This window comes from Rhea americana, unplaced genomic scaffold (assembly GCF_003343005.1).
Source record: "Rhea americana isolate MKP2758 unplaced genomic scaffold, rheAme1 scaffold_312, whole genome shotgun sequence".
Classification (NCBI taxonomy): Eukaryota; Metazoa; Chordata; class Aves; order Rheiformes; family Rheidae; genus Rhea; species Rhea americana.
In genome coordinates, this window is record NW_028186438.1 from 104,338 (window position 1) to 131,619 (window position 27,282).

Consider the following 27,282-nt stretch of genomic DNA (forward strand, 5'->3'; position numbering starts at 1 on the left):
GTGTGTGCGTGCACGCGCTGGGAGGGGGGTGCTCAGAAGGCCTGAAAATTGCAAATTTTGTGTATAAAAGATTCCTGCTGTGCTAATCACAATAAGTTCAGATGATGCATTTAGGGTATCATTGCAAACACTTGGAGTTACAGGCTTTCAAAGAGCACCTGACTGTCAACTGGAGAACTATGTGGTGATTAAGTTGGCTGATATGCAAATGTGGCTCTGGATGCAGGCATCCTCAGAAGAAGAAAGTCTGATCTGTAATGCACAGTAAGGGCCAACAGACCCAGAGCAGGAAAGGAGGTTGCTTTGTGAGTTCTAATGAGCAAAAATTGCAGGGGAAATCAGCAATGGGGTCAAGTGTAGATATTTGCTGTCCTGAGGCTTAGTTAGCTTAGTTAAAGCTAGCTAAGATTTCARCAATACCTGATGACTAGTCTTGTCCTTTTAACTTGGCACTTTTAACTTTCTTTCTGTGTGTTAGAGAGCTAACCCATGCTTTGTCAGTGCAGAGAAAATAGCAAGAGTGAGGCACTGACATACCCAAATGCCAAAGTACACAGAGGAGCCAGAGATKCCTCTCCTGGGCACTACTTGATTTTTCTAATTTCAGAAATGCTCTTTGCTTTGACTCTCTGAGCGAACGGAGGTCTGATAAGGATGTGCTGAGCTATTGCACCCCATCCCCTGCTCCACGGGCACCAGGAAAAGATGTAAGGCCACACTGAAACCAGTTTAGTTTCTAGCTCCCTTTACTCCTGCGGAACTCAGCAGCTGCTTTCTAACAAGCTAAGCAGGGGGCTCTAGATCTACCTCCTAGGCGGAGTGCTGAGGGGAAAAAAACATACTGCCTATAAGATGGAGAAGCTGCCATTCAGTAAGCCAGCTTTGGATCAGGCCCAGGCTGGGAGCAGCACAGAGTGACTTCCAGAATCAGTTATATAACAGCAGTGACTGACACCAATAACTGAGCTAAAGGGAAGCAGGAGCTGGCCAGGCCRGTGAACAAGCCTGTGGTACATAGTGAGATGAATGACTCTTACTGCTGGGTGGATGTTGTCCCATGTGCTTTCCTGGCTTTTTCTTCATAGGATGCGAGAAGTGGACCTGGGCTGTGGGAAGGCTCTACTGATAAAGGAGAATGGTGAATTCCATGCAATGGGGCACAAATGTCCTCACTACGGGGCCCCGCTCGTGAAAGGTCAGTCTGTGTCACTTGGTTTGAGATTAAGAACAGGAGTTGAAGTATCTGCAAAAGACAATCCTGCAATCACCCAGCTGAGCTGCCTGGGCATAGGTCAGTGCAGTGCCTCAAAGTCAGCTTTGGACAGGCRTCTTCTTGGTGAGGGAAACACATGTTCATAAAGCCGAGAGTGCAGAAGCCTCCTGTAAGCRCTTTGCCTCAAGCTTGATTTGCTGATGACACCAATTTGTCGCTCCTCAATAGCAGGGTTGAAGTTTCTTTGGGTAACTTTGAAGAGCAGAACTGCACCAGTATTGCTAAAGTTGACTTCTGTTTTGTTCTTCAAGTGGGAGCTGAACCTTTTTTGACTTTTTTTGACAGCTCCAACTCATGTCTCTAAGCATGTCTCTAAGGATTTTCATATTGTTTTGTTTATTGATTCTTTTCCACAGGGAAATAAAGATTTGCTTCAAAAGAAAAAGAATCAGTTTGGGTTTTATAATTTTTCTGGCTGCTCAGTCTTAAACGCAAACCCACAACCCACTATAAATCAAATCTTGCTCATGAGGGAAGGAGGAAGCTTTTCAGACTGATAGGATACTTTTGGTAWCAAAAAGAAATGTCTCTGGTTTACTGATCAGAATGGGATGATGTACAATATTTTACCATCTTGGCACTTAAGAATATGCATCATGGCACTTTCCCACGGCGTGGGTTTCAGGCCAAATAGGCCACTAACCAAAACCCTAAGTAACAGCAGCAGGTAGGGCCAACCTGGCTGTGTGTATGACATGTACTTCACTAAAACTGTGGTACTTTGCTGAAGGGTGGATCTTGGGGAAAATGGCTAGTTAATTTAGCAGAGAAGCTTTTCAGTCAGCTGGACACATGCAAGGGGACCAGCCTGCTTGCTGGTCTGAGGAGCTTGCTCTTTGGGAATATGATCTGCTGATTGAAGAGTTTCTCATTTGTGTGAAGCAAGAACTGCTGGTGCTGGCAACTCTAGGTGCCATTTAGCCAGGTCCAGAGTATGTGCAAGCTGGCCAAGCTGACTCACAGAAACAAGATCTGAGATACAGTAAAGGTGGCTGTGACACAAAGAGCAGCATTTTCCTCTGGAGATGAGGAATGACAGGATAAGGCTCTCAGCTTCTCAAAAGGGAGTATTTCTTCTCTCTTGATTTGTGCATTTCCCTTATTGCATATGGACAACTGTACCACTTTACAGACCTGTGTATCCTTCTGAATCTCCTCTTTGCACAGCCCTCCCATCAGGAATGTTGGATGCAGGCTGTCTTGCTCTCAGACTTGCTTAAACATCTCCGTCTGGGGCTAGCAGCCAGCTGACTAGGATAAAGATCCCCATGCTGCTTTTACTGTGGCAAAAGGAGGTGAGAGCCTGCCTGCCCATCTGAATCCTGCAGGCTGATCCTTGAAACAATGCCACTGTTACAGAGATCTCTCTTAGGGAGTTTAGAAAATGCTGCAAGAATAATTACAGGGGCTTCCCTGCATCCTCGTGTGTGTTGAATGAAGAGGTCTGACACTGTTGTACCTCAGCAAACAAAGGTGCAAACTCAGGAAATGCCTCACRTGGCAGGACTGTAGCGGTTCACTCTGCCTGTGAGATCTTTCAGGCACAAATTCCAAAGTCTAAAGTAGCAGCCTCTGAGCAAACACTTGGAGGCATTTACAATGAGCCAAACTCTGTGCTTCGGACGTGACCTGTGCTTTGTTAGTGGCAAGAGGCTCTGCTATGTCAGGATCTGTTCTGAAATACACTTGTTGTAATTAAATTATACTTTACTTGAGGCAGCTGTTTGTTCAGGGTAATACCATTGCTCTTGAAGTGGATGGTGGTACTGAGTCTGGTAGAGGTGACTAGAAGTCCCAGGAGACTGCAGCCAAAGGTCCTGSTAGAGAGTGAGATTATGTTCTGAACCCAACAGATATTTTGTGGAGCTATGCTCAGAGTCACCAGAAGGCATTTGTCAGTTAGGAGATTTTAAAATGGATCTGTCATCCAGGACCCAGGTTGGTAACTATGTTCACCTTCTATCCCAAATTACTAGACCAGTCCCACATGCAAGTTAGAGAAGCTCATGTCAGGTAGCCAAGATGCAGTTCACCATCCTGGTCTAGTTCCAAACAGGAGCACTGCTGTGTGTCCTGCAGGTCAGTGACACTTACCAGTGTCAAGATTAGTGGCCAGATCACTGCAGCTAGATCKCAGCAGGGCTCTAGGGAGAGGAGGAGGCAGGTACAGGGAAGTGCTAACTCTGTTTTTATATTTCATGCAGGAGTTTTGTCCAAAGGAAGAGTCCGCTGTCCCTGGCATGGGGCTTGCTTCAACATCAGCACAGGTGACATAGAAGACTTTCCTGGCTTGGACAGCCTACCGAGATTCCAGGTGAGAACTTCATTCTTGCAGCAAATGGAATGACTGTTTGMATTGGAATAATCTCTGAAGCTTTGGAGCGAATATTTCTCATGCACATATGGTCACATATGGCAAATGGTGAGCATATCACCCATCCCTGCTTTCTCCCAACAGYTCCCATTGCCATTCTGCCTACATCCAGCCATGGGTGTCAGACACTTCCTGGGAAGCTGTGGAAGTTCAGTCTAGGAGATTTCTTATGTGGGAATACAGTGGTGCTGAGAAACCATCTGTAAACCTGAGATAGACATGAGGTAAAGAAAGATGTATTCTATACTGAACAACATTACAAGGTTGATATTATTTGACAGGAAACATGCCAGGGCCTCGAGCTGATGCAAGTCCTGTGATGGCCTCTGCAGCTCTCACACAAGGTGTGCAGTGTAGCTGAGCTGATGAGACCACTGCACTTTTTAATAGTTTCTGCACAGAAAGAAAACCAACCCTCTTCAAATCAGAGATACTCACTGTCCTACAAACTACTGCTGTTCTGTCACCCTCAGGTGAAGATCGAGAAGGAGAAGGTGTACATCCGAGCAAGCAAGCAGGTGAGAGGCAGAGCTGCCATTGGTATGCTGAACAAGTCACAGGCTTTGATGCATGTTGTATGCATGATGCTTCCTGCTGCCTGTACCCTCCCAGCCTCCAAACACTGTAGCTCTGGGTCTCCTGAGTTGTGTGTGGTATCTGTGAATTCAGGAAGTTTTAGTGGAGAATTCTTCCATGAACTTGTCCCATCTTCACTTGAGCTTTTAGCAACTTTTAATTCAGTTGGCCCATAGAAACAAGCCTCTCCCATCAGCCTTTGGGCCTGGTCTGCTGGGTGTGAATGAAGCATAGTGATGATAGAGGTCATCTGTCCCCTCCTGAGCACAGACAGCAGCTCTGTTTGATAGAGAGGAAACCAGTGTGGGGGCAGGTGAGGGCTCTCATGCCCCCAGATATGATCCAGAATGAAGTGCAGTCAGGCCAGTGCCCTCATCTCCCTTTCTATGAAGAGTCTAATTCTGATTTACATTTGCATTTATATATGTGTAAATCTAGCGGCTTAAAACTATGRCCTAATACTGTCACTTATGAGGTTAGATCCGAGAGAGGTGACRGCAGAGGGACAACGCTTCTATCCTAGCTGATATAGGTGCACAGTGGGATGAGGTAGGTTGCATGAGTCCATAATTCTGCCTTACATTAGCTTCTTTGAATATCAAARGTATATCAGGTCTGTTCAGGTGAAGGCTAAATATAGTTCCTAATGGGGCTTCTGCATTTTCATTTTACCCATTGATTGCAGAATTACACAGTGACACACCTGTGCTGCTTTTCTTGTATTCTTTCCCAGAGCTTTATCCCTGGATGAATTTGCAGAAGACAGTGGATTTAGTTTTCTTTTGTACCTGGGAAGGGGAYAGTGCACTGAGTAATGGAAAAGTATTTGGCTGAGCATGGGCTTGGAGACCTCTRTGGGCAACAAGGATGTGATTGTTCCCATTCTATCCAAGCTCTTTTATAACAATGCTTGCAGTTGTTCCCATTCCTAGCTGGCTACGGAAGTTAAAGTTGAGAATGGATAATGACTGTTCTCACTGATYATGGCACAGGCTCTTCAGACACAGAGGAGGACAAAGATGATGGCAAAGTGCATCTCCTTGAGCAACTATAACCTGAGCAGTACCAACGTGCTGATCATCGGTGCAGGTACTGAGCGGCGTGTGTTGAAAGACCAGTGTGTGTCCTTCTCTCTGGAGAATGTGCAGAGAACACTGTTTCTTTCCTGGTGTCTGTGTGCCGTTCACTTTCTCTTTTCCTTCCTGGCYTGGCCTATGCAAAAGATTAGACCAGAGTGTCATCCTCGGACTTTCTTACTTGGACRCTGATAGTCCTTTGAAGATGTCCCTGTGCTCCTGGTCTGTGGAGTTTTGTACTTTCCTGTCACAGTCCTCCATGGTGGGMACATTTAACTCTGTTCCCTCTATACACTCCCCAGATACATTACTAACCCCTTTTTTTCTACAACTGATGCATTTAAAGTCCTCTCCAATTCCTGTGATGTGAATACATGTTTCTCAGTTCCTGTGATGAGAATACATATTTACCTTTTGGGGTCTGCACACCTCCMTCTCTGCCTACTCCAAAGCTCTCACCTCAACCTACTTCTCTGAAGATAACTTCTTCCATCTTCCCAGCAAACACTAAAAGCCTGCATGGAATAGCAAAGCTTCCAGGCCATCTTTTTCCGTCTCTTGTCCAAGCTCCKTTTGGAATCACAGTCATACTATTGCAATGCACTGTAATAAAGCTGGGCTCTTTCAACAGTTTGGTGCAATTAAAATTCATGGAGTTGGGGGAACCAGGCTCTGGGAGCTTTTGTCTTCTGTATTCCTTGGAGGCACTCTGTCCTTCTTGCCTGCTGCAAGCTTGTACAACCAGCTCTGTGCTTACATTAACTCTGGAGTTTCCATTTAACAAATACTATCTAAAGCAATGAGATGATGTTAATGTAACCTCCTCATGTAACCCAATCTGGAGTTCCAAATTTGATAGAGGAGCTTGGGAGAGGGGAGGCTGGAGAGACACCATGTACTTGTGCTAATGTGGTGTATTTTATGTRAAGTACATAGATTGCAAACCAGGACATTGAACCAATGTGCAGTGAACAGTTTCTAGGAGTTTTTGTCCAGGGACCTGAGAGTCGATATGGGACAGCCAGATGAAGTTTGCAGATTTTATGCAAAGATGTGCATATTCTCTGACAACACTGCAATTGCAATATGTGACAGTTATTTCTAAAATTGGAAATAATTCCATGTGACCTGGCAGCACTACACAATGCAGTTCTTGTGGATAGACTTATGGAGTGAATYCCATTTACAGTTTGCCTGTTTCTGGAGTTGGTTGAGCACTAGATTGAATCATGTACTTTAGTGAARTGGCACTTGGTAAAATGGAAGGGGCTGGGAGGAAACAAGCTGTCCTATGATAGACTTGGGGCTGGGAGAAAACAGCTGCTCTGAGCATGTGGATTATTCTCACTACATTACCGCCCACAAGCCACCAAATCTAAGCTGTGGAAATACAGAACACAYTGTGATCTGCCACTCCAACTAAGTCACAGCCTACAGCCTGAGTAGAGTTGAGAAGAACACGTCTGGCCTGCATTTCCCTTGCTGCTGGGCTTTCTTGTGATCCTGCTCTGTGTTGAATAAAAACTGGAGCCTGACACTCATGCATTCTGAGATCAGTGAGCCTATCTTGGGAGTGAGATGTGGCTAAATGAGACCAGTCATGAGAATGTTAAGCGAAGTCACCCAACAGATAATGTTAGCTGTTATTGAAAAAGCTTTCTCAGCCTTGAACAGCTAAATTTTCAGCTCTTTTAAAGACCAAAATCTTATTCTGGTCAACAAGAATGCMGATTTCAAACATGGATGTATGAGGAAGAAGTGATGGGAAAGGACTACCTATCCAACCCTGTGTCAGGAAGTGAGATGCAGCCATCCCAGAAGAGCTGAGGGCACRCAACAGCAGGACACTGGTATAGGTTGCTCAAAGCTATATCATTACTTGATTCAGAAATGTCCCCTTCCATTATCCATGTTGAAATTCTTTTGGATTTGGATGAGTTCTTTGCTGTCAAATATTTGAATGTGCAAGGAGGGCTCATTAGAGATTCAGTACTGGAATCAGTGCAGAGTCAGTCCTTGCTCAGYATGTTCTCCAGGAAGCATGCTCAAGATGGCCACCCCGCTTCCTCTTCTTCCACTGTTCCCTGGCTTCATTAGTAGGAGCATGGTGCTGACGAACCAAAGCAGGATAGAGTGTTCAGGTTCGTCTTCTCCTCATGGGTGTTAGTGACACTCTGACTCTTACAATCTTTGTTGTTGAACAAGGCTTCGTGGGCTGAAAATAGACTCACGATTTCTAATTTGGCCTTTCATATCTCATCTGTTTGACCAGGTAAAAGGGGATGTGCCACATCAGGCTGCTTGGTTATGGGTAGGGTAGCACACTCACGGGTAGCCACTTATTTGAATGGGGCCCTCACATTATCATCCTCTGTCTCAAGCCTCTCGTTGAGGGAGTAATGTTAGAGATCAGGCTTGCATCTCACTTTTTTTCCTATGTTTAAAAACAATCTCTCTCCCCCCAGCAAGAAATTACATACAAAATCCTCTGTAGGAAAGTGTGCAGCCACCACTCTGGCCTTCAAATGGCTGTGTCCTTTCTTTAGAAGTGGCCATTGCCATTTGACTTAGGAAGTGCTAAAMAGTAAGGTCAAGACTTATGAAGCAGTGATTTTTGAATCAGCCTCTGTGTAGGATGCTAGGTTTAGAGGGCAAAGGGTTTAGACTCATGGACACTCAGAATATAGGTCCAGCAGCACTGCAAACTCCAGGGCTCTACCTTTGCAGGAGCAATGCCATTTTCTCTGTTTTCTAAATCGATCAAGTTCTGTTTCAAACCCAGAATCACATCTTTCACTTGCTGTTGGGAGACTGTGTCAGGATCACTGTTGTTAGCACTTGAGTATTTTCATCTGTCAAATACACATATACATAGTTAACATAGGTCTTCTTCTTCTAATAGGTGCAGCCGGGTTAGTCTGTGCAGAGACCTTGCGCCAGGAGGGTTTCTCGGACAGGATTGTAATGTGTACGATGGACAGACACTTGCCCTATGACCGACCAAAACTCAGTAAGGTTTGTATCCTCTAGAGTATCTCACTTTCCTCCTGATTTTTAGAATTTGCACTAGGACCATTATGCATTGCACCAAYGTATTTCTTCTTCTTCATTCATCCCAGCTCTCTTCTTCCTTGAATTTTCTTTTCTGTTAGTGACTGGAAGATAAAACTCAAAAGAGGAATTGTACAAACTCTTAACTATAAGATTTCACCAGTGCAGAAACAAGGGCATTCTGCATAGTCCAATGACAGCTAACTCAGCCAGCTCATGCCTGGATGGATCTGTTAACTTCARTTCTTTCTTATGTTCCTAGAACAAAATCTTTAGGACAGTGAAATAGGATATGTAAATCTTTGYTTCTTAACTAAAAATAATTGAATTRTTTACCTAGATTTTTATTAGCACATGGTTCTTGCTGCCCAGTGATGCTCCATGTTGTAAGTATTCACACTGCTGGTTATCATCACATCTTGATTGCCTTACATAGGTCGCTTTCTCTGGCATGCATCCCTGCTTGTGTGCCAATGTGCAGAGACAGAATGATCTTCTAATAGCATTTTTATTACTGATTTCTGGACCTTATCTGATATCAGACAGTAACTCATGTTGAACAGCAGCATTTGGTCTTGAAGCATGCAGATAACATAAGAACAGGCAGTATGTGTATTCCTCCTTACGTCAAGGATGCTTATCTATAGGATTGGTATTCTACAACCAGAGCATTTAACTCCACTTTAAGCCTCAAGGTAAAGTGATTCTCAAAGGAATGCAAATATGCACATGACTCTTTGAGAGCATTCAAGCCATTGCTGTGCATAGACAAAATATACTTGGGATGAGAAATAACTGTTGTGCAGGTGAGCTCTGAGATGCCTGCAGTCATGGTCCCAGCCAGGTAACTCCCTGAAGCTCTCCTTCTCCTTGTAGAGGTGTTAAAGTGCCTGTTCTGTTCTCCCTTAATTAGTAAAAACAGCTCACACAACAGGTGTGTTATAAATAATTGCCCCCGACCTCTGGCTGCAGTTACTTGTGGAAGGTGTGTTAAGCCCTTAAAAAAAAAGGAATATTCTAGAACAGAAGAGAAAAAAGAAGTCAATTTTCTTAACCCTAATATGAGTGGTACTAACCCTGGAAAGAGTCAGTAAATGGGGACTATGTAAAGCTGTGAGCAGTGGACTTCTTGTCTCCTGAAACTGCAGCATTGCCCTTCCTTTGCTTTGCTGAACATCTGTTATCAGTTCATCCTAAGCTCCCTCAGGACTGTGTTCCTCTTTGAGCCCTTTGGACCATGACCTGCTCTCTGGTGCACTGACTTCTTAGTTCCCATTGCAGGAGCAGTGGAATGCAGTGAAACTCGTATTAGTTGTGTATTGCTMTGTGCTGCCCTTGCTGCTCACCGGCATGGGAACCCTTGCTCCAAAGTCATGGGAGTTGAAAGTTCCTGTCTTGATAACATTTAGTGTTGAAAGAATTTGCAGTAAAACCCCTATAACCCTGCATCAACTTAAATCTGCCTTAAGTTCTAAGATACTGCCCTCTTCTGAATACAGTGTTATCTGAAGTTAAATTAGGGGAATGCACTGCTGTGCCTCCCACTCACCCTAGGCCTGACCAAGCCATCTCCAAGGATAAGGAACTTGCACTTCAGCCCCTGGTATGTGACTGGTTCCAAGGGAAGTTGGAGGCAGACGGTGAAACCATAGATTCCTGCAGCCCCTGTCCTTCAGGGGCCAAACCTAAATGTCATGCCTGYGTGGGTAGATGATCCTGCTGCAAGTCCTATGTGATATATTGCAGCACTTGACAATGGAGCGTGTATGGCCATGCCCCTTTCCCCCCACATTGCAGGTGGGGAGGGATGCACTGAAGKGTGGAGTAGCATGGGCTCAGGTCACTCAGTGCTCTGCTGTGTCTCAGCTTTAGCCGATGTCAGAGCTTGTGTCCACAGAGTTAGGAGGAGAGGTGAGTTTGGGCTTAAATGTGATCTCAGCCCTGCTTGCAAAGATAATGTAGATTTCTTTTGCCTGACTAGTAAAGGCCAGGAAGAGCAAGAACCTTTACATTTCAGCTAAAGGTGAGCAGATATGTGTGACAAACCTCTGCTTTGGCTTTTGAGGGAACTTGTGGTGCTGCTCAACTTGCATCTTTTTGAAACTGTTGCTCTTGGACTTTTGTTATAATAATGATAACAATTCCCTATTGCTCTTTTAACTTCCATTTCTGCAAGTAACTGGTTATTTTTCAAATAATGGAGCTTTTTTTTTTGCTCCTCTGAACTTCTGCGTATTATGAGAAGCTAGCTCTAAAGCTTCTTTTTTGCAGTTTTTCAGTAGCATTTACTTCTGTTGTGCTTTGGCTGGTCAGTGCTACCGCTGTGCTGAGTTAACAGAAAAGGAATCAGGACCCAAATCAAAGTCTCATGAGGACTTTTAACAGGTGCTGTAAGCACTAATTTCAAGCTATTACTAGCATGTGCTGGTAACAGGCATTTCTCCACTTCCCTTTTCAACTCACAACTGTTAACGAGAAAATTGCTTTTTCTGCAGTCGATGGATTCCCATCCTGAGCAGATTGCCTTGCGCCCTAAAGAATTCTTCCGCACRTATGACATTGAAGTCTTGACTGAAATGCAGGTAAGGAGAGTAGCTTTCATATGGTGCAGTCTTATCAGTGTGCCGACAGACTATATTTTTCGAGTGCTAACACACAAAGGCTTTGTGTTTAGAAAATGTAGCAGTTGTAGTTGTTCCTGGCATACTGATTCCCTTTGGAGAAATATTAAAAACGTCTCCTTCAATTCCCGTGTTCTTTTATGCCTAGGAGCTCAGGTTGCCTGTGGTTGTTCAAAACCACAATTAAATAGAATTACATCTGTGGCAGGAAGAACATCCCATGCAGACTCCATTGCAATGGTGATTTCTTGCCTGCCATTTAGTGAGCGTTCTCCTGTGGATTTGGATATTCTGTCTGCGAGCAGTGCAAGTGGTGTTCATTTAAACATCTCTTCCCCCTTATTTTCCTTATCCTGGGAGATATTTGTGAAATGACATGTAAGATGATTAAAGGTCTGGATTGGCTGAGATGCAGACAGGAACCAAGAGACTTAAAGCCTTAGAAATGAAAAAAAAATACTTCAAACTTAAAAATTAAAAGCATTTTTGTGTAAGGAACAGAGGCAGCAGAGAAAGAGACCTCTGCAGTAAGAGAGGGTGGAAGTTAGTATGGCAGTCTGTCTAGGCCCAGCAGAGTGTCATTGTTTCCGCAAAGACCTGTCTGTTAAATTACAGAAACTGGCTTATTTGAGGTGAAATAGAAAAAAGCTTCACCAAGATGAAGGGTTGTTCATACAGAAGTGATCTCAAGTCTGGAGTACGCAAGATGGCTGCAGAAATAACAGCTGTCTGCAGAAACCAAATTTAGGCATAAAATCTCAAACAGTTCCATGAGGAACACCCAAACCTGCTACTTTGCTTTCATTTGTGCACCCTCAAATACTTTTTTTTTTTGATTTCTTCTTGCAGTTTCCCAGTTGACTCATTATTTTTCACCAGGCTCCATCTCCATTTGCTTACGTTTGTCTGTCCTCCTTAGTAAAGATGTTTCACCCTCCATGTGGTCCCCATAAGTCCAGATGAGCTCTCTCACTGCCTGTGGGTGCTTGGCACAGTGCTGCCAGATGTGGCGGTTTGGTGGTCAGTTCTGCTAGGCTGTGAGAGCAGGACAAGTGTGCACCCAAGTGCACCACTACAGCTTCTCCATGGAGGAGCATAGAACCCTGAGGCGTTCCTGGAAAAGAAGGAGGCTCTGAGAACCAATTCTTGTGTGAAGGGACCAGCTTTGGCATGCTAATAGTATTGCTCCTGCTGTTACATGAGAGAAGAGCCCTTTTTCCAGCTGGCAATGCTATTTGGAAATGGAATTCAAGCTTTGAAACGTTGCAGAGTCACAACTGGGTCCTGCCTTGGCCTATTGGCTGCAGAGCATGACCCCACTCACTGGCCCAAGTCGGTGAGGATGCAGAAAGCCTCCTCATTACCATCTGTGATTGCCTCACTCTTGGGTGGTCATGAGTTCTTTTCTGCTGCCTGAGACACTAGGACACTAGACTAGGACACGGGTGAGCAATCGGCAATCACTAGGTTTTTCTTGTTATTCATGTGCTTGCTTTTTATCTATTATTTTTATAGAAAATAAAAATATTATTATTTTTATCTTGCCTTGCCACTCTAGTCCCCTTTCTTGCCTTTGCACATTCACCGCATAGGAGGTAGGAACAAGGATATGGCTGGAAATGGTGGGTCAGAGAGCCAGTGGTGGGAGGTCAGATTTAAGTGTCATGTGGATCTAAGCCACTTTTCACTACAAGAAGACAGAATCTGCCATAAAATTATGGTCAGGGGTCTTGCTGAGATCAGATCCTGAGACATCTCAGGAGCACTTAAATCCTGCTTTTTTTCATATCTTGGCAATTCAGTCCTTCAGTGTCTAACAGCCAAACAGAGTGAGATCCCTTTGATTAAATGCAGACCCCATCATCTGAGGAATGGTTCTTAGCTCCCATTATAGGCTACAAGGAGTTGTACTTTGCAGTCAGTGGAGCCCCAAGCGTGCTCCTCCTGTGGCAGATGGCTGAAGTATGGCAGATGGATTAGGCCCTATCTTTCCACTATCTGTCTTTCCACTGACTATAGAAGGAGCCTGAGGGGAAATACTGACATCTAAAGGCAAGTGAGAAGAACCCCATGTATTGTCTGCTGTGGGCTGGTATTGCTATTACTAATATTAGCATGCAAGGCTAACAAACCCCAACCCTAACCTCGCACTGAGAGTCTCTACCCTTCTGCTGCAGTGCCAATTTTCAGGGGCTATACAAGGAGGAGGTAAAAGGAGGGAAAAGGTGCAGACGGTAGCTACCACAGAAAGCTCACATCTCAGTTCCCACACAGCAGTTATGCACTGTGAACTCTCAGGTCAGCAGTTTCTGTTCACAGAATCACAGAATGGTAAGGTTGGAAGGGACCTCTGGAGGTCATCTAGTCCAACCCTCAGCATAGCCCGTATGGGGATTGATCCCGCGACCTTGGGATTAGCAACACCACACTCTAACCAACTGAGCAAGGCGGAGGTCTGCTAATATTTTGCAGCATGCTTAAAGATGAGGCCCATACTCCTCATCTCTAAAGCAGAGTTTGGCTGTAGGACCCTCTGAGATGTCCTGTTGTCTCTGCTCAGGCATATGGATTCTGCTTGTGGTAAGGGTAATCTAAGGAAGTTCATGTCCTACTTATTTGATTTGCTGCCTCAAATGTGGATTTTTCCTGCTGCAGGAAGGAGGTGACTGTGTGAGTGTGTATGAGTCCCAGTCCTGCCATGCCCTAATGAGCCTCTCTTGGGTCCATAGCTGCCTGGTATCAATACCTCATTGCTCCAGCTGCCACAGCCATGGCAGATGTGCCAGGAGATGGACAGGTTCTTGCAGTTGCATGAACACGAGAAAACACCAGTCTCTTTTCAAGAGTAGTCAGACTTTGTCATTTATAAACACTTGGGTTTGTCAACCTGATGTCACAGAGAGGCAGAGTGGGAGGAGAAGGAGGAGGAAGAGGAAGGATTGCCTAGAAAATTGGAAACTAGCTTGAAAGAGGAACGCGATGACTGCCTTCCTCACAGCCAGCTAAGATGTACCATTTTGGGTGACATGAGAAAAGTGTTGACAGTAGGACAGATAGCAGACTTATCTTTACGTAAAAAGTAAATAAGTGGGGATAGAGTAACATTTATGGTAGGAGGCATGAATATGATCATCTGCATGTGTCTTTTCTGGCTCTAGGACGTTTGGATGCCATAGGGAAAGCAGCCATCCTGGGCAAGAAGGAGGAATTTCCTTCTGATGGCCTGGGGAACATGGCTCTTGATGTGCCCGTTGGCAATGCAGGCAGAGGGACATATTTTCTAGGCTTTAAAAAAATCTCATGCATAGTGTGGGGGCAATGATTGACTGTTTAAGAATGCCAGGTTCTCACAGACTTTCAATTTCTTTTAAACTCTAAAATGAGTAACAAATACCAGGAACTCAGGTACCATGATTTTCATCAGTAAGAAAGCAATTCACAGTTAGAAAATAATAATAAAGGTTTTGCATGTACTTCACTATTTAGCAAGCCACGGTGTGGAAGCGAAGAGAAGGACCCTAGAGTGCTCTGAGGTGGGTTGTATAGCCTATGCCTTTTGAGGTAGTCAGCCTCTGGCTCACTGTATGGTATCTCAATATGCATCTGAGATTTCAACCCTTAACATTATTCAGAAATGATTTCAGGTTGCAGCTGTGGATATCAAGAACAAGATAGCCGTGTTCAAGGATGGATTTAAGATGGAATATAACAAACTGCTGATAGCGACTGGAAACACGTAAGCTACAAACAAATATTTTAAAGATCCAGAGAAACTATTTTATTTTAGAAAGTAAGGAGTTGGTGACTAGTGATAAGAGATCAAACATAGCAACTGAATTTGGAGCGGGCACTCTCTGTTTGCAAGAGTGTTTGCAGAAAAGCGAGGAACACAAGTGGATATGTCTGCACAGCAGTGCTTGATATATTTGCTCTACCAAAGCAGAAAAGCCTTTATATCACCCAAGACTCACACAGAAAGGAGGTAACCAATAGACACGAGGGGCTAGCTGAGTCTGGAAGGACTGGTGAAGGAATTGATACCCTCTGTATTTCATGATCTGTGCAAAGGTCAAAACAATGTTAACAAAAATTAAGTACTGGAACAGTTTGGGCGTGTGAGTTGTTTGATATTAAAGAAATTGGTGAAAAAAGGAAATTCCAAAAGGTTAGATAATTTGCCAACTAAGCACCCTAATACTGTCTCCCCTCTGGGTCAGCTTGGGAATCTGAAGGGGATACTGATAAAATTCCCACTGAGATCTTCTTTTCTGAATGCAAACAGAAATGATAGCTCTCTCATTTTATTGTCCTTGAAACCTGTTTAGAATATGGGCAGAGGAAAAATTAATGCCTAGAATCTTGAATATATTTTTTTAACAAAAGCCTCCAAAATTAAGATACCCTGAATATTTTTAGTGGTTATTTTTGGCATTTTATTGTTCACCCCTCAATAATAAACAACCCTGAAAATCCAATAATGTATTTATTTAAATTTCCATTTTTCATTTCTTGTCAACATTAAGTTCTTTCTTGAAAATGAAAGCTTAATGCTTCTCTGTTGCAACCTTAGTTAGATATTGCTGTTACTGCAACACAACAGGGTCCCTTTTGTGAGAATTACTTGTAAGAGTGAAGTTTTCAAGATTAAAACTTTATTCAGGCACAAAAAATAGCAGAAGCTTTCCATGCAACTCTACACACATCTCTTGCACAGAGTGCACTTCATGGTGTTTTTTTGAGCAAAATATAAATGAACAAGAGAAGGAATAGAAGCACTTTGCCATGTGGCAGTTTGTAGGGACAAGATGCTGTCTGTCCTCTGCAAACATGGAAAAAAAAACAAACCAAAAACAACCCAAAACCTCAGTAATTCAAATTCAAATGATTTGAGCTAATTTAGCCCTTCTGTCAGGAAATAGCTGCAAATCTTACAAAGAAAGCTATAACACTTTTTCAGATAAAATGATTGAAGAACAGGATTCTATGATTCCTCTCTCATGAGATGGAGTGTTGATTTGTCTATCGTGTTCTGTACAAGCTGCTGCTGCTACTTCTAGGCTGATAAATATTTCCTTTTCAGCTTAGCCTGGTAGCTTTTTGAGATTAGCATCATTCTTATTGTCCTGAAAATGGTTGGTTTGTTTGTTGGTTTCTTTTTAACAGGAGATTTGTCAAAATTGCCATTTTAATGGGAAAAATGTTGTCATTGATGACATCTCTTGATCTTTTTTAATGAAAACATTCAGAACAGTCAACTCTGAATATTACATTTTTCACAGAAAATGTCAGGTATTTTAGATACAACTGGGCGTTTCTACAGCAATGCTTTTGAACCTCACTGCCCTTTGAGTGTTTTCACTATTTTATTTTTTGTGCTCTTTTGGAACAAATGCAAGCATCTAAATCTCTCCCAGTTCCAGCTCTGAGCAGCTGTACCTAGGAGAAGGAGGCTGCTCAGATCGGATCCAGACCACAGATCCAGTTACCCGCAGGCTTGCCTGCCTCTTTCCTCATGCTCCTAACACAAATGCATAAAATTAGGTAGACCAAATCCAGCCCCTGCAAAACTAGCCAACTGGAGAAGAGATCCTTAGAAACCAGCTGAGCAGGGAGCTGCAGCCCCAACCAAGAGGAAACAGCAGAAGAAAGAAGCAGGTTTAAACATACCACAGTTCTCTTGCATCCTTCTGGTCACCAAGAAACAGCAACACAGCCAAACCAATGTTACCAGGCAGAGCTGAGAGGATCAGAAGGGATGCTTTAATCCTCAGAGCAGCCCCTCTGTTTCATTCAGATCAGATAATGCAGCCGGAGAGCACTGTATCCCACTTATAACTTCCTGACAGAGCCACTGTGACAGTCATGCTGGAGGACAGGGGCTCTCCAGCCCATACCTGGGCACAGCTGCAGGAGAGAGAATGCACATGCGCACTAAGACTGGATTCTCTAGATTTTTATTGTTTTTCTGTAAATATTTTCCCCAAGGTTGTTGTTACAAAGAGATGCAAATGACTGAGCAGTCCTTTTGAATGTTTGGTGCTGCTTCATTTTTGGAACTGATGCCTGAATTAATTAGACAAAATGCGCAGAAGCGTGGGACTGCCTTGCGGGATCATCAGAGGAGATAATGTTACACAACACATCATCAACAGCATCGTGTGTTTAAAGGCTAGTGCCTGGGGATGYAGAACACTGCAGCAAAATGCTGTCTATACCAACTACATAATAGGATTCAAAAGAGGACTAAACCTTTGGAAATACTCTCAAAATCTATATGCACAAGCTCCAGGAGCACTGGGTAAATGTTCATAGGTTACCTGAATTATTGAGGAGCTTTTTCAGATGTGAGTTGAGTATGGAGCAATCAGATATTTAAAGATAGATAAGCACTAGTAAATSCATAGGGAGAACAAGATTAAAATATCACAGTGACAGTGGATATTGCAGCCAAGTGCCCCTAGAAATGTATAGTGGAACTTGCATCTTCAGAGGCCTATATATGCATCTTTGAAAATCTGGCTCCAAAGCTTCTGCTGAAAGACAGAGTAAAAAGATTCTTGAAAGAGCCCAGCCTCCTACTTCAGAACAGCAGCCAGTCCCCAAGATGAGCACACCAGCCTTTGTCCATGGCCACTGCGAACAGCTGGCTGTGGCCCAGCAGAGGCAGTTAGTGAGGCAGGACCAAGTGTGATGCTGAGCAGAACTTGCAGTGGTGGTTGGCTCAAAGAAGGGGGTTGGGTAAGGGAAATGGGAACTGAACCTGTATTTCCTTCAATTTGTGTTTTTCAGGCCGAAGGCTCTCAACTGTAAAGGCAAAGAAGTAGAAAATGTGTTTAACATCCGAACTCCTGAAGATGCTAACCGTGTAGTGAAACTCGCCACGAGCAAGAACGTAGTTATAGTGGGAGCCTCATTCCTTGGTGAGCTCTCATTTTGGCTTGGTTCTGCCTGCATCCCAGATAGGTCATTCAGCCATAGCTGTCTTTTCAGACTTGTCAGGATAGTTTTCTTTGCAGTTCCGTGGTTAGCATAGTTTGAAACTTTACCTAAAGATGCAGCAGGTCTCCCTCCCTCTAACTCAAACTCCAGGGTGGACATCCTAGTAGCAATTCAGAAGGTGGACATGTAGCCTGAGCCAGTCAGCTAGGTTTGGTCCTCTGCAATAAGGCATAAGTGACTCCAGAAAGTAGCTCATCCCCCTGCCCTAGACACCTCAGCAACTGGTATGGATGACACAGCGGGTGCTGTTGGCTCATGAGGGAGTCTGTCTGTTTAGCTTAGATCAGACACTTCAGACAGATACGGTCATGGGAAAATGAATTCTGTTTCAAACATCTCTCCAGAAGATCTACCCAAGCTCTAACAGAAATTACAGGAATCCGTCTTTCAGTTCTGTGCAGCATTCGAGGGGCCAGACCAGACTGCAATAGTTGTTGTGGAATATAAAATCTACTCATCATGTCTTGCCCTTTGGCGTGATTTTGAGTTTGATTAGAATAATCAGCTGTAGGTCATTCTACACTGCAAATTCACAAATCCAAAGAATATTTATGATACTCTTTCCTTTGATGCAGCATGTAATTTCCTTTAAATGAAAAAGTATCAGTAGTATTGTATCCTGTCTGGTTTTGTACTAGCTTCTGAATATCAATGATTCTTAATCATGATGAGAGAAGATGAATTTCTGGAGCAGCGACCACATACTGCACCACAGCAACAGACATAGCTGTTGTAATCAAAGGTAACCTGAATAAGAGACAGGCCTAATATTAGTTCTGCTTAAGGCACTAGTAAAATCACTTCTGCGGGAGTAACTATGACTCTCTTAAGACGGGGCCGTAGTTACTAACTGGGCATAGCTGCAGAGGCCATACCTCCCTATGGTCCTGCCGGATGCCCATTATTTGGGTAACCGAGTTGGCCTCTGCCCCAGTGAACAGTGTGTTATAGTCGCTTCCACCCTGTTGATTGAGTTCACCGTCCAATCAATAGTATTCTAGGCGACGCAAATTCTCGACCGCAGGTTATCTGATTTGCATGTCCAAAGCCCTTTGCCTGAGGGCTCATTTCCAAAGGCGCACCAGTCGAACTTGGGGGATTGGTTCTTCTGGGTGTATCTGAACCCCCGTAGACATGTTTTCCAGCCCCAAGTGGGTTGTGAACTTTATTTTGGTGGGAACCCAAACAGGAGAGATCTTCCTGGAACCTGCAGTGCCGCAACCTGCAGTGATAACATCAGATGATTGGGTCCACCTGACGCGAAATTTGACCTTTTTTAACTCGGCCTGTGAYGGGGAGAGGGAGAGAGATCTCCCCTCCATTTTTGATTGCATAAAAGATCTRCCTGAGGTTTACGAGGCGCTGCCATCTGCCGAATCACMCGCAAATGYTGGAGCTGAAGTATCAGTCYGACAGGAGGGGSAGGAGGAAGGCGATGTACCAGMGACTCCCTCAAGGCCAGCAATCCTTTCTCCTATTGTGACAAGCCCGATTCTTGGTGCCAGGGGGCCGGYCACAACGGATGTGAGCACACCARTTGTAAAGGTCCTGGAGCAACATCCAGCATGTCCTTGCTGTGGCTCCAAGATGGGGAAGATGGCGGYGTTGATTGAACATCTGYGGAGAGCCCACGGTCGGCGTAGAATCTTGTTTCAATGCTCCCAGTGCGGGAGGACCAATGAAAAACATCATAGYATTGCCTGCCACTTCCCAAGGTGCCAAGGGGCCCGACTGGAACCCGAAGAGGGGAATGACCTGGAGGATGGGAACGAGAGGTGTGAGGAATGCGGAAGAGTGTTCAAGACGAAGAGCGGCCTCTCGCAGCACAAAAGATTTGTGCRTCCACAAGTTAGGAATCTGGAGCAAACCCGTCCGAAGGGTAAAGGGAGGAAGGGTATGCACAGGAGCTGTTGGTCDGAAGAGGAGACGGCTCTATTGATTGATTTGGAACAGAGGTATAGAAACGAGAGATTCATCAACAAGCTCATCGCTAGACATTTGCCCACAAAAACGGCAAAGCAAATCAGCGATAAGCGACGGCAGCTGGCGAATGCGAAATCAACAACATCGCCCGAGAAGGCTGYCCCAGGGGATGTACTGGTTGAGAGTGCGGAGGTACAGTTTGTTAAGAAAGAATACAGAAGGTATGTTGCGGAAGCTGTTTATTCAGGATCCCAGTCTTCGGCCTGGAAGAGAGCGTGTAAGAAGATTCTGGAGGGTGTCGAAGACAGCAGAGACATCGTCTTGGAAGCATCGGAGCAGTGTCTTTCACAGCTGGCTGGGCAGGTCCTCACTGCTAAGCTGGAACAACGCAGGAGGCATCAGGCCAGGACCGTCCCTGTGGGAAAGGAAAGGAAGTGGATGAAGTGCAGGGTGGTGAAGAAGGGTCATTACCTCAGATACCAGAAGCTGTTCGATCTGGATCGATGGAAGCTTGCTGGTATCATTCTTGATAACATCGAAGAACTACAGTGCCCCCTTCCGATGGAGGAACTGTRTAGCTCCTTCCAAAAGAAGTGGGAGGAGGGAAAACCTTTSGGCGGCCTCYGTACCTTCCTGAGTGCAGGAGTGACGGATAATTCTACGTTCAAGCCTATGATCTCCCCAGCGGAGGTCGGGAAAAATCTGGTGGAGATGAATAAAGCCTCCACYCCCGGTCCAGACGGCGTGTYGGTAAGGGACATTATCAAAATGGACCCCCAAGGCAGCCGATTGGCTGAGATGTTCAATTTATGGCTCTTGGCTGGGAAGATCCAGGACTGGGTGAAGGAATGTAGAACAGTCCTGATTCCAAAATCTTTGGACCCGGCAAAAATAGGGGACATTAACAACTGGCGACCCATCACCATCGGGTCGATTATTTTACGTCTATTTTCACGGATCCTAACAGCACAGCTGCAGCGAGCGTGCCCGATCAATAGCCGTCAAAGGGGTTTCATATCATCCCCTGGCTGTGCGGAAAACCTGACACTTCTCCAAATGCTAATCAAGCATGCCAAGAAAAAACATAAGGCATTGGGCGTTGTCTTCGTGGACCTGGCAAAAGCTTTCGATTCGGTCCAACATCTGCACATCTTCCAGGTCTTGCATCAGAAGGGCGTTGATAGTCACATTTGTGACAGCATCGYRGAACTGTATAAGGATAGTATTACACGGATTGAAGTTGGRAATACCTGTTCCGAAAAGATTAACATCCTCACCRGCGTAAGGCAAGGTGATCCAATGTCCTCGCTTCTGTTCARTCTATCAATAGATCCCTTGTTATGTAAGTTGGAAGAKATGGGAAAAGGATTCAAATATGGAAACAGCTCCATAACATCATTAGCTTTTGCAGACGATCTGGTGCTACTGAGTGACTCTTGGGAGAATATGCAGAGTAACAYTGAAGTGGTGGAAGAGTTTTGTCAACTTACCGGGCTGAAAGTCAATGCTTCCAAGTGCCACGGATCTTTCATTAGGCCCACAAAAGACTCTTATGTTATTAACGACTGTGATCCGTGGAAGATCGACGGCGCTCAATTGGATATGATTGAGCCTGGTAGCTCTGAGAGATATTTGGGCCTTGGGGTGGACCTGTGGATTGGTCTCGCCCACCTGGAGCTACGTGAGAAGCTGGCTTTATGGGTTGAGAACATAGGGAAAGCCCCTTTAAAGCCACTTCAGAAGGTAGAGGTCTTGAAAACGTATGTTATCCCTCSAYTGCTATATGCAGCAGATCATGTTGGTGCGAATGCTCCATACCTTCACTCCCTGGACCTGGCAATTAGAACTGCAGTGAAAGGCTGGCTTCACTTACCTTCCAGCACATGCGATGCCATCTTGTATGCCAGCAATAGAGATGGCGGTTTGGGGTTAACTCGTCTTGCAAGTCAAATTCCATCTATGCAGGCTTGCCGCTTGTTGAGGATCGCTCGCTCCAATGATAACATCACTAGGACTGTAGTCCTAGAAGAAGAGATCCAGAAGGAACTTCAGAAAGTCTGGATTGCTGCTGGAGGAAGAGCGGATCAAGTTCCATCGGTATGCGGCGAGTTTTCTGTGGTTGCCCCCTCCGCTCCAGAAGGCGACGAGCGCTCTAYGGAATGGGAGYGTCCTGCTCCCAAAGTCATCTATCCAGTACCTAGCAAGTGGAGAAAACGAGAGTTTGAAAATTGGGCCAATCTAAGATCTCAAGGCCGCGGGATTAAGAACTTTGAAAATGAYACCATCAGTAACGATTGGCTAATACACTACAGAGGCATTCCTCACAGGAAGTTGTTGACRGCTATCCAGCTACGCGCCAATGTCTATCCCACCAGGGAGTATTTGGCACGCGGGCTGGGGGCAGAAGCATTGAAGAGTTGCAGACATTGTTCTGCGGAGTGGGAAACTTGCTCCCATATTGTTGGATACTGTCCTGCAGTCCAGGAAGCCTRGATCCGAAGGCATAACATCTTGTGTGAAATGCTGGTTRATGAAGCAAAGAGACTGGAGTGGKAAGTGTTTGTTGAACCCAACTTCAGAGACAGAAACAACGAGCTTCTTAAACCAGATTTGATAATGGTGAAGGGCTCCGGGGAGAAAGTAGTTGACCTTACAGTACRCTACGAAAGTAAGATGACATCCTTGAGTGATGCAGCGACAGAAGAAGTCCAAAAATATCAACATCTAGAGGAGCAAGTGAAAGAGATGACAAGAGCTGGAGAGGTGGAGTTCCTGGGCTTCCCGATTGGTACACGAGGGAAGTGGTATGAAGGCAACGAAAGATTGCTCGCCGACCTTGGGCTCTCCCAAAGCCGCATGAAGAGGTTGGYGAGGGCCTTCTCACGAAGAGCTCTGCTGTCCTCTGTGGATATGCTCCACATCTTTAYGAGTAAAGGTAAGGGTRTGTGAGCTTTCTTATTTGTATTACAAAGTTTCTTTGTATTACRATGTCCTTCTTCGGAAGGCAAGAACAAAAYTCGTCACTCAGATGACTGAGCTTGCTCTGTCTTCTGGAAATGCTGAATTTTGTCCTTGCCCGCTCCCTTGTGGTCAAGCATTATTGTAGGGACGTAAGATCTAGTTCTCAAATGACCGTTACTGAATTTTACTCAGGTGGACAGGCCGCCTTTATAACTAACTTGGAAAAAGAACTGTTAGGTTCGTAAATAGCCCCCTTCCAGCATCTACTCCTCTGAAAGAATTTTAAAATTAAGAAAAAATCAAGTGAAACAATTGTGGTGACATTACATTGTCCCTTATAGTGGCAGTGAAGGACCACAGAGTGGACACTGGGGACATCTGCAATACTGATCCACTCTGTGTCTTCATGTCACATATTTGACCTATGTAGTTTATCTGAGTGCAAATTAAAAGATGATTCAATTGGAGTATCCTATGGTGGTATCTCTCTCTTCTGATCTTAGCTGTGTGTAGTATAGGTGTCTCCAGATGCAGTTATGCTAAGTAGCTTTTCTGTTCATTGAGGGAAAATGGACCCTTCTGGGGCAGGATTAGACACAAACTGATGATAATCTGATCTGTGCATCTGTGCCTGTGTTTGCTCACTTGCATCTCACCCCTAGTATGTGGAAAGTGGGCAGATCTTTTCTGGATGTAACAAGTTTGTTGGGAAATGAGCCTAGACAATTTAAATCTTCATTTTCTATAGCTCTTGTGATCTTCCACTCTGAAGCAAGTTTTCCAGATTTCCACATCTGCTTGCAAATTTTCCTAGAACCCCTCCCAGTTTGACATTACCCTGTTTGAAGTTGCCACCTCAAACCAGACACAGTGTCCAGCAAGGTCTTTCTAATGTTTCCTGTACTGCAAATCTCATTGTGTTGCTCCTATACTATTTTCTCCTTTTGGAACACCTAGAGATTAAGTTATGCAGAGTGGAACAYAGCATCAGGACCTTACGTTCAGCATTCCTATGTTCTCTTCTGAGCTGTTGTTCTCTATAATACGGTCTTCAGCCTTCTTGTATGGGTGAACTGCACTGTCCTTGCCAATGGAAACCATATTCTCTGAATCATAAGCTCCACAGGATAGTTGTGGTTGAAAGGAACCTCAGAAKGTCATCTAGCCCTACCTCCTGCTGCGAGTAGGGTCATAAGGACATCCCCTTCCTGAAAAAAATATACTGTTTTACTTACACTAAGAGAATGGACAGTTTAGCTTACTGGTCTGTGGGAAATATAGTCAAAGAGCATTGCTATCCCATTCTGAAAAGCATGCGGTCCAGCACTGCTGGACATTGAGYGGTTTCAAAACCAGTCCATAAGTATAGATTGGGGTTAAATCAGGAAATTCTTGTTGGTAGKTGAGAGCCTGTGGGTTTATTTCTGTGTTATTTCTTATCAGAGTTGTGAAAACTGTAATGTACCTGTCAAAAATCTAGCAATTGCTTTGATGTTTCTTTTTGCTTGGTTSTGTGTATAGCAAAATTATTGTGGGTCCTGCAGGTCCATATGCATAGATGACTATTGGTCAAAGAATTTATTCCAAAATGTTCAGGATTTGTTTCTCATTTTTTTTCAGTTTCATGTTTTAAAAGAACAATATGCAAACAGAAGAAACACGTGGTTTTGAAGACCAGTTAAGAGCTGCAGATAGTCAAAAGAACTGTTTCCCAAAAGCCCATGGACAAATGTCTTTGTGAAGGTTTCCATGTAATTACCAGCACCAATTGGGCAGTCCTGAATGAAAAAAAAAAAAAGTCTAAATTCTGAAGGGCTGTTTTCAGCCRGTAACTCATTACCTGTGCTAAGAAAGATAGTACAGTCCCAGCCATTAGATGTATGTTTTTCTTTCTTATAGCTGAGCTCTTTTATTGCAAATGCTATAGTTTCCTAAGACACTTTGAGAATTCATTATGGCAGGATCCTTACTTCAGTCTTCAGGCCTTTCTGTGGCTTCTGTCTCTAAAAGCAGATCGCCATAAATCTCAAATAAAAAGATGTGGCCCTTTGTGACCATGAGTTTGGTTTCTCTTCACTTTAGTTACACCCTAGATCTCCAAATAGAGCAGCTCCAGCTTCACAGGCTGAGAAAGGGCAAAGAGATGTTCTCCTGCTACTGGCTGTGTCACTCACCAGCAGTCCCTGCGGCAGTGTTGGGAGAGGCACATGGTCACTTGGACATACTTCTCTTTCCCAGGGATGGAGGTGGCCGCCTATCTCACAGAGAGGGCCCATTCCGTGTCTGTGGTCGAGCTGGAGGAAGTGCCTTTCAAGAAGTTCTTTGGGGAGAGGGTTGGCCGTGCTGTCATGAAGGTGACTCTGCTTTCCTTTACCAGGGATTGTTTTGGTGGCAGACAAGAAACCGTGTGGTTTGTGTATGTTTGATTTATTACATTTATTTATGTATTTGTAATTGTCTTTAGAAAGAGAGAATGGGCTGTGTCTTCCCTCTTGTGGCCTGCTTGCTGTAAATAATGTTCTTCTTTCTGTGTGTGGGACTGAGATCCATGAAAAGCCTGTTTCCGATGTGTGTTGGAATGAACCTGAAGGGTGGGAATGGCATTGCAGAGGCCGGGGGCAGGTCAGAGACACCAAGTCAGGTGGTTTTGATCTGTGACGTCCCCTCCTCTCTCCCCTCACCCAGATGTTTGAGAACAACAGGGTGAAGTTCTACATGCAGACGGAAGTGTCAGAACTGCGGGAGCAGGAGGGCAAGGTATGGCACCAGCACCAGGGCCGAGCTCATGGCTGCTCCCTGTAACTGATGGGTGGGAGTGCAGAGGCCACCACAACCCTGCCTAGAACCTGCCCTGCCACGCTGCAGCCTGTGCAGTAGCTGAGTGTGAAGATGCATCTTTTCTGGTGAAGAGAGTGAAGCTGAGGCTTTCTGCTCTTACTGGGCCTGTGGTAGATGCTATCAGGAGATGACACAAGTGGCTGCATCAGCCAGAGGTCCGTAGTGGCTGGTCCTGATGTGCCTTTGGCCAGCCAGTGTGCCTGGCACGCTGCAGCACTGGGGCAGGAGGGTGGAGGGCACAGCAATGCTGGGCTTCATTTCTTTAATTTCTTTCTTTTTTTCTTTTTTTCCCTTGTCTCTCTTCTAGTGTTTAGCCCCCTGAAGGAAACATATTCTAGCCACAGTGTTTGAGACTGGTTTCGCTGTTCTGAGGAACTTTCAGTCCAGCAGTCAGGAATTAAGTTAGAGGAGCAGAGAGAGCATTGGGGGTWGCTGCAGAGCTGGGGAGAGGGGGACAGCAGCACATGGTTCATGTTTTAACACTATCCCTAGAAAACACCTGCAGGACCATCTAGGAGCRACTGGAAATTCCTCTTATTGGCATTATAGGAAATTACAGTCAACCTGTATGTCAAAMATGAAGGAAGATTCCAGCTTAGCTGACTGCTAAGGGTTTTTATTTTATTTTATTTTATTGCCCCTAAAATAACTGTAATTTTCACTTTTCTCCCATAAAGCTGAAGGAGGTTGTACTGAAGAGTGGGAAGGTTCTGCGTGCAGATGTTTGTGTCGTTGGTATAGGTAAGGGGATCTTGCTGCAGGGTGCTGAGCCAATCATACTAGTGGTGGGATTGGGGTGGGGGAAATGGGGCACTAACTCCCACCAGGGGCAGGACTGCTGGTAGCTACTTCACTTTTTCTCCAAAACTAGTAGATAATAAATAAATAAAATAAAGGGACAGACACTTGGTAGTAATGATGCATCCCCGTAGGGTAATTGAAAAATGCCAGTGGAGATATGCTAGCTGCACTCAACTTCCATGTTATGGTTGTGTTTGTGTAGAAAAATAACCAAAAAGCCTTTCTAGATCCTCTCCTCTTCCCCTAATGCTCTCATTTTTTTCCAGAAAGAAATAATTTGAACCAATTTCAATCTCTCAATTTGTTTTTTTTAAGCCCACCCCCACCCCCAAATTGAAATTTTGGAATATTTTCCTCTTTCTTTTTTATGGCTGCTGCTGCTGCCATAGAAGAAGCTTGTTTTCTCCTTTACTCTTGGAAGAAAAAATCCTTTTTCACTCTATTACTTTGCAAAACATTGCAAACATTGGAAGAATCACTGAATAATACTGTCATTCTCCTTTTGTTGTTTTATTGACTGTTCCAGAACAGAATGAGTTTTGAAAGCTAAAGAAAAGAAAGAGTGAAAATGAAGATGGATGAAAAATGGGGAAGATTTTTGGAGAGGCAAAGAGAGGAGCATTGTCCTTGAAAACAAGAGGAATATTTTTTTTTTCAAAATATCTAAGAAAGAGAAATGGATTTAAAATTACTTTTAAGCATTAGAAAGATGTGATGGGTGGATTACACTGGCATATATATAACTTCAAGAGCAGTAGGGTTCATTATCTGGGATGTGATATCTGTAAA

At 44.4% G+C, this 27,282-nt stretch overlaps 1 protein-coding gene across 1 annotated transcript in view; it reads left to right on the forward strand.

The window, feature by feature from the left end:
- The window catches only part of AIFM3 (AIF family member 3), a 64,271-nt gene that overhangs the window by 20,198 nt on the left and 16,791 nt on the right, over window positions 1–27,282 (forward strand). The window contains exons 3-13 of the mRNA XM_085310173.1: window positions 1,086–1,195; window positions 3,478–3,587; window positions 4,121–4,165; window positions 5,216–5,312; window positions 8,202–8,314; window positions 10,846–10,932; window positions 14,616–14,707; window positions 17,761–17,891; window positions 25,093–25,208; window positions 25,540–25,611; window positions 26,370–26,433. Coding sequence (XP_085166299.1) covers window positions 1,086–1,195; window positions 3,478–3,587; window positions 4,121–4,165; window positions 5,216–5,312; window positions 8,202–8,314; window positions 10,846–10,932; window positions 14,616–14,707; window positions 17,761–17,891; window positions 25,093–25,208; window positions 25,540–25,611; window positions 26,370–26,433 — 1,037 coding nt within the window. The remainder of the gene's footprint in view (window positions 1–1,085; window positions 1,196–3,477; window positions 3,588–4,120; window positions 4,166–5,215; window positions 5,313–8,201; window positions 8,315–10,845; window positions 10,933–14,615; window positions 14,708–17,760; window positions 17,892–25,092; window positions 25,209–25,539; window positions 25,612–26,369; window positions 26,434–27,282) is intronic.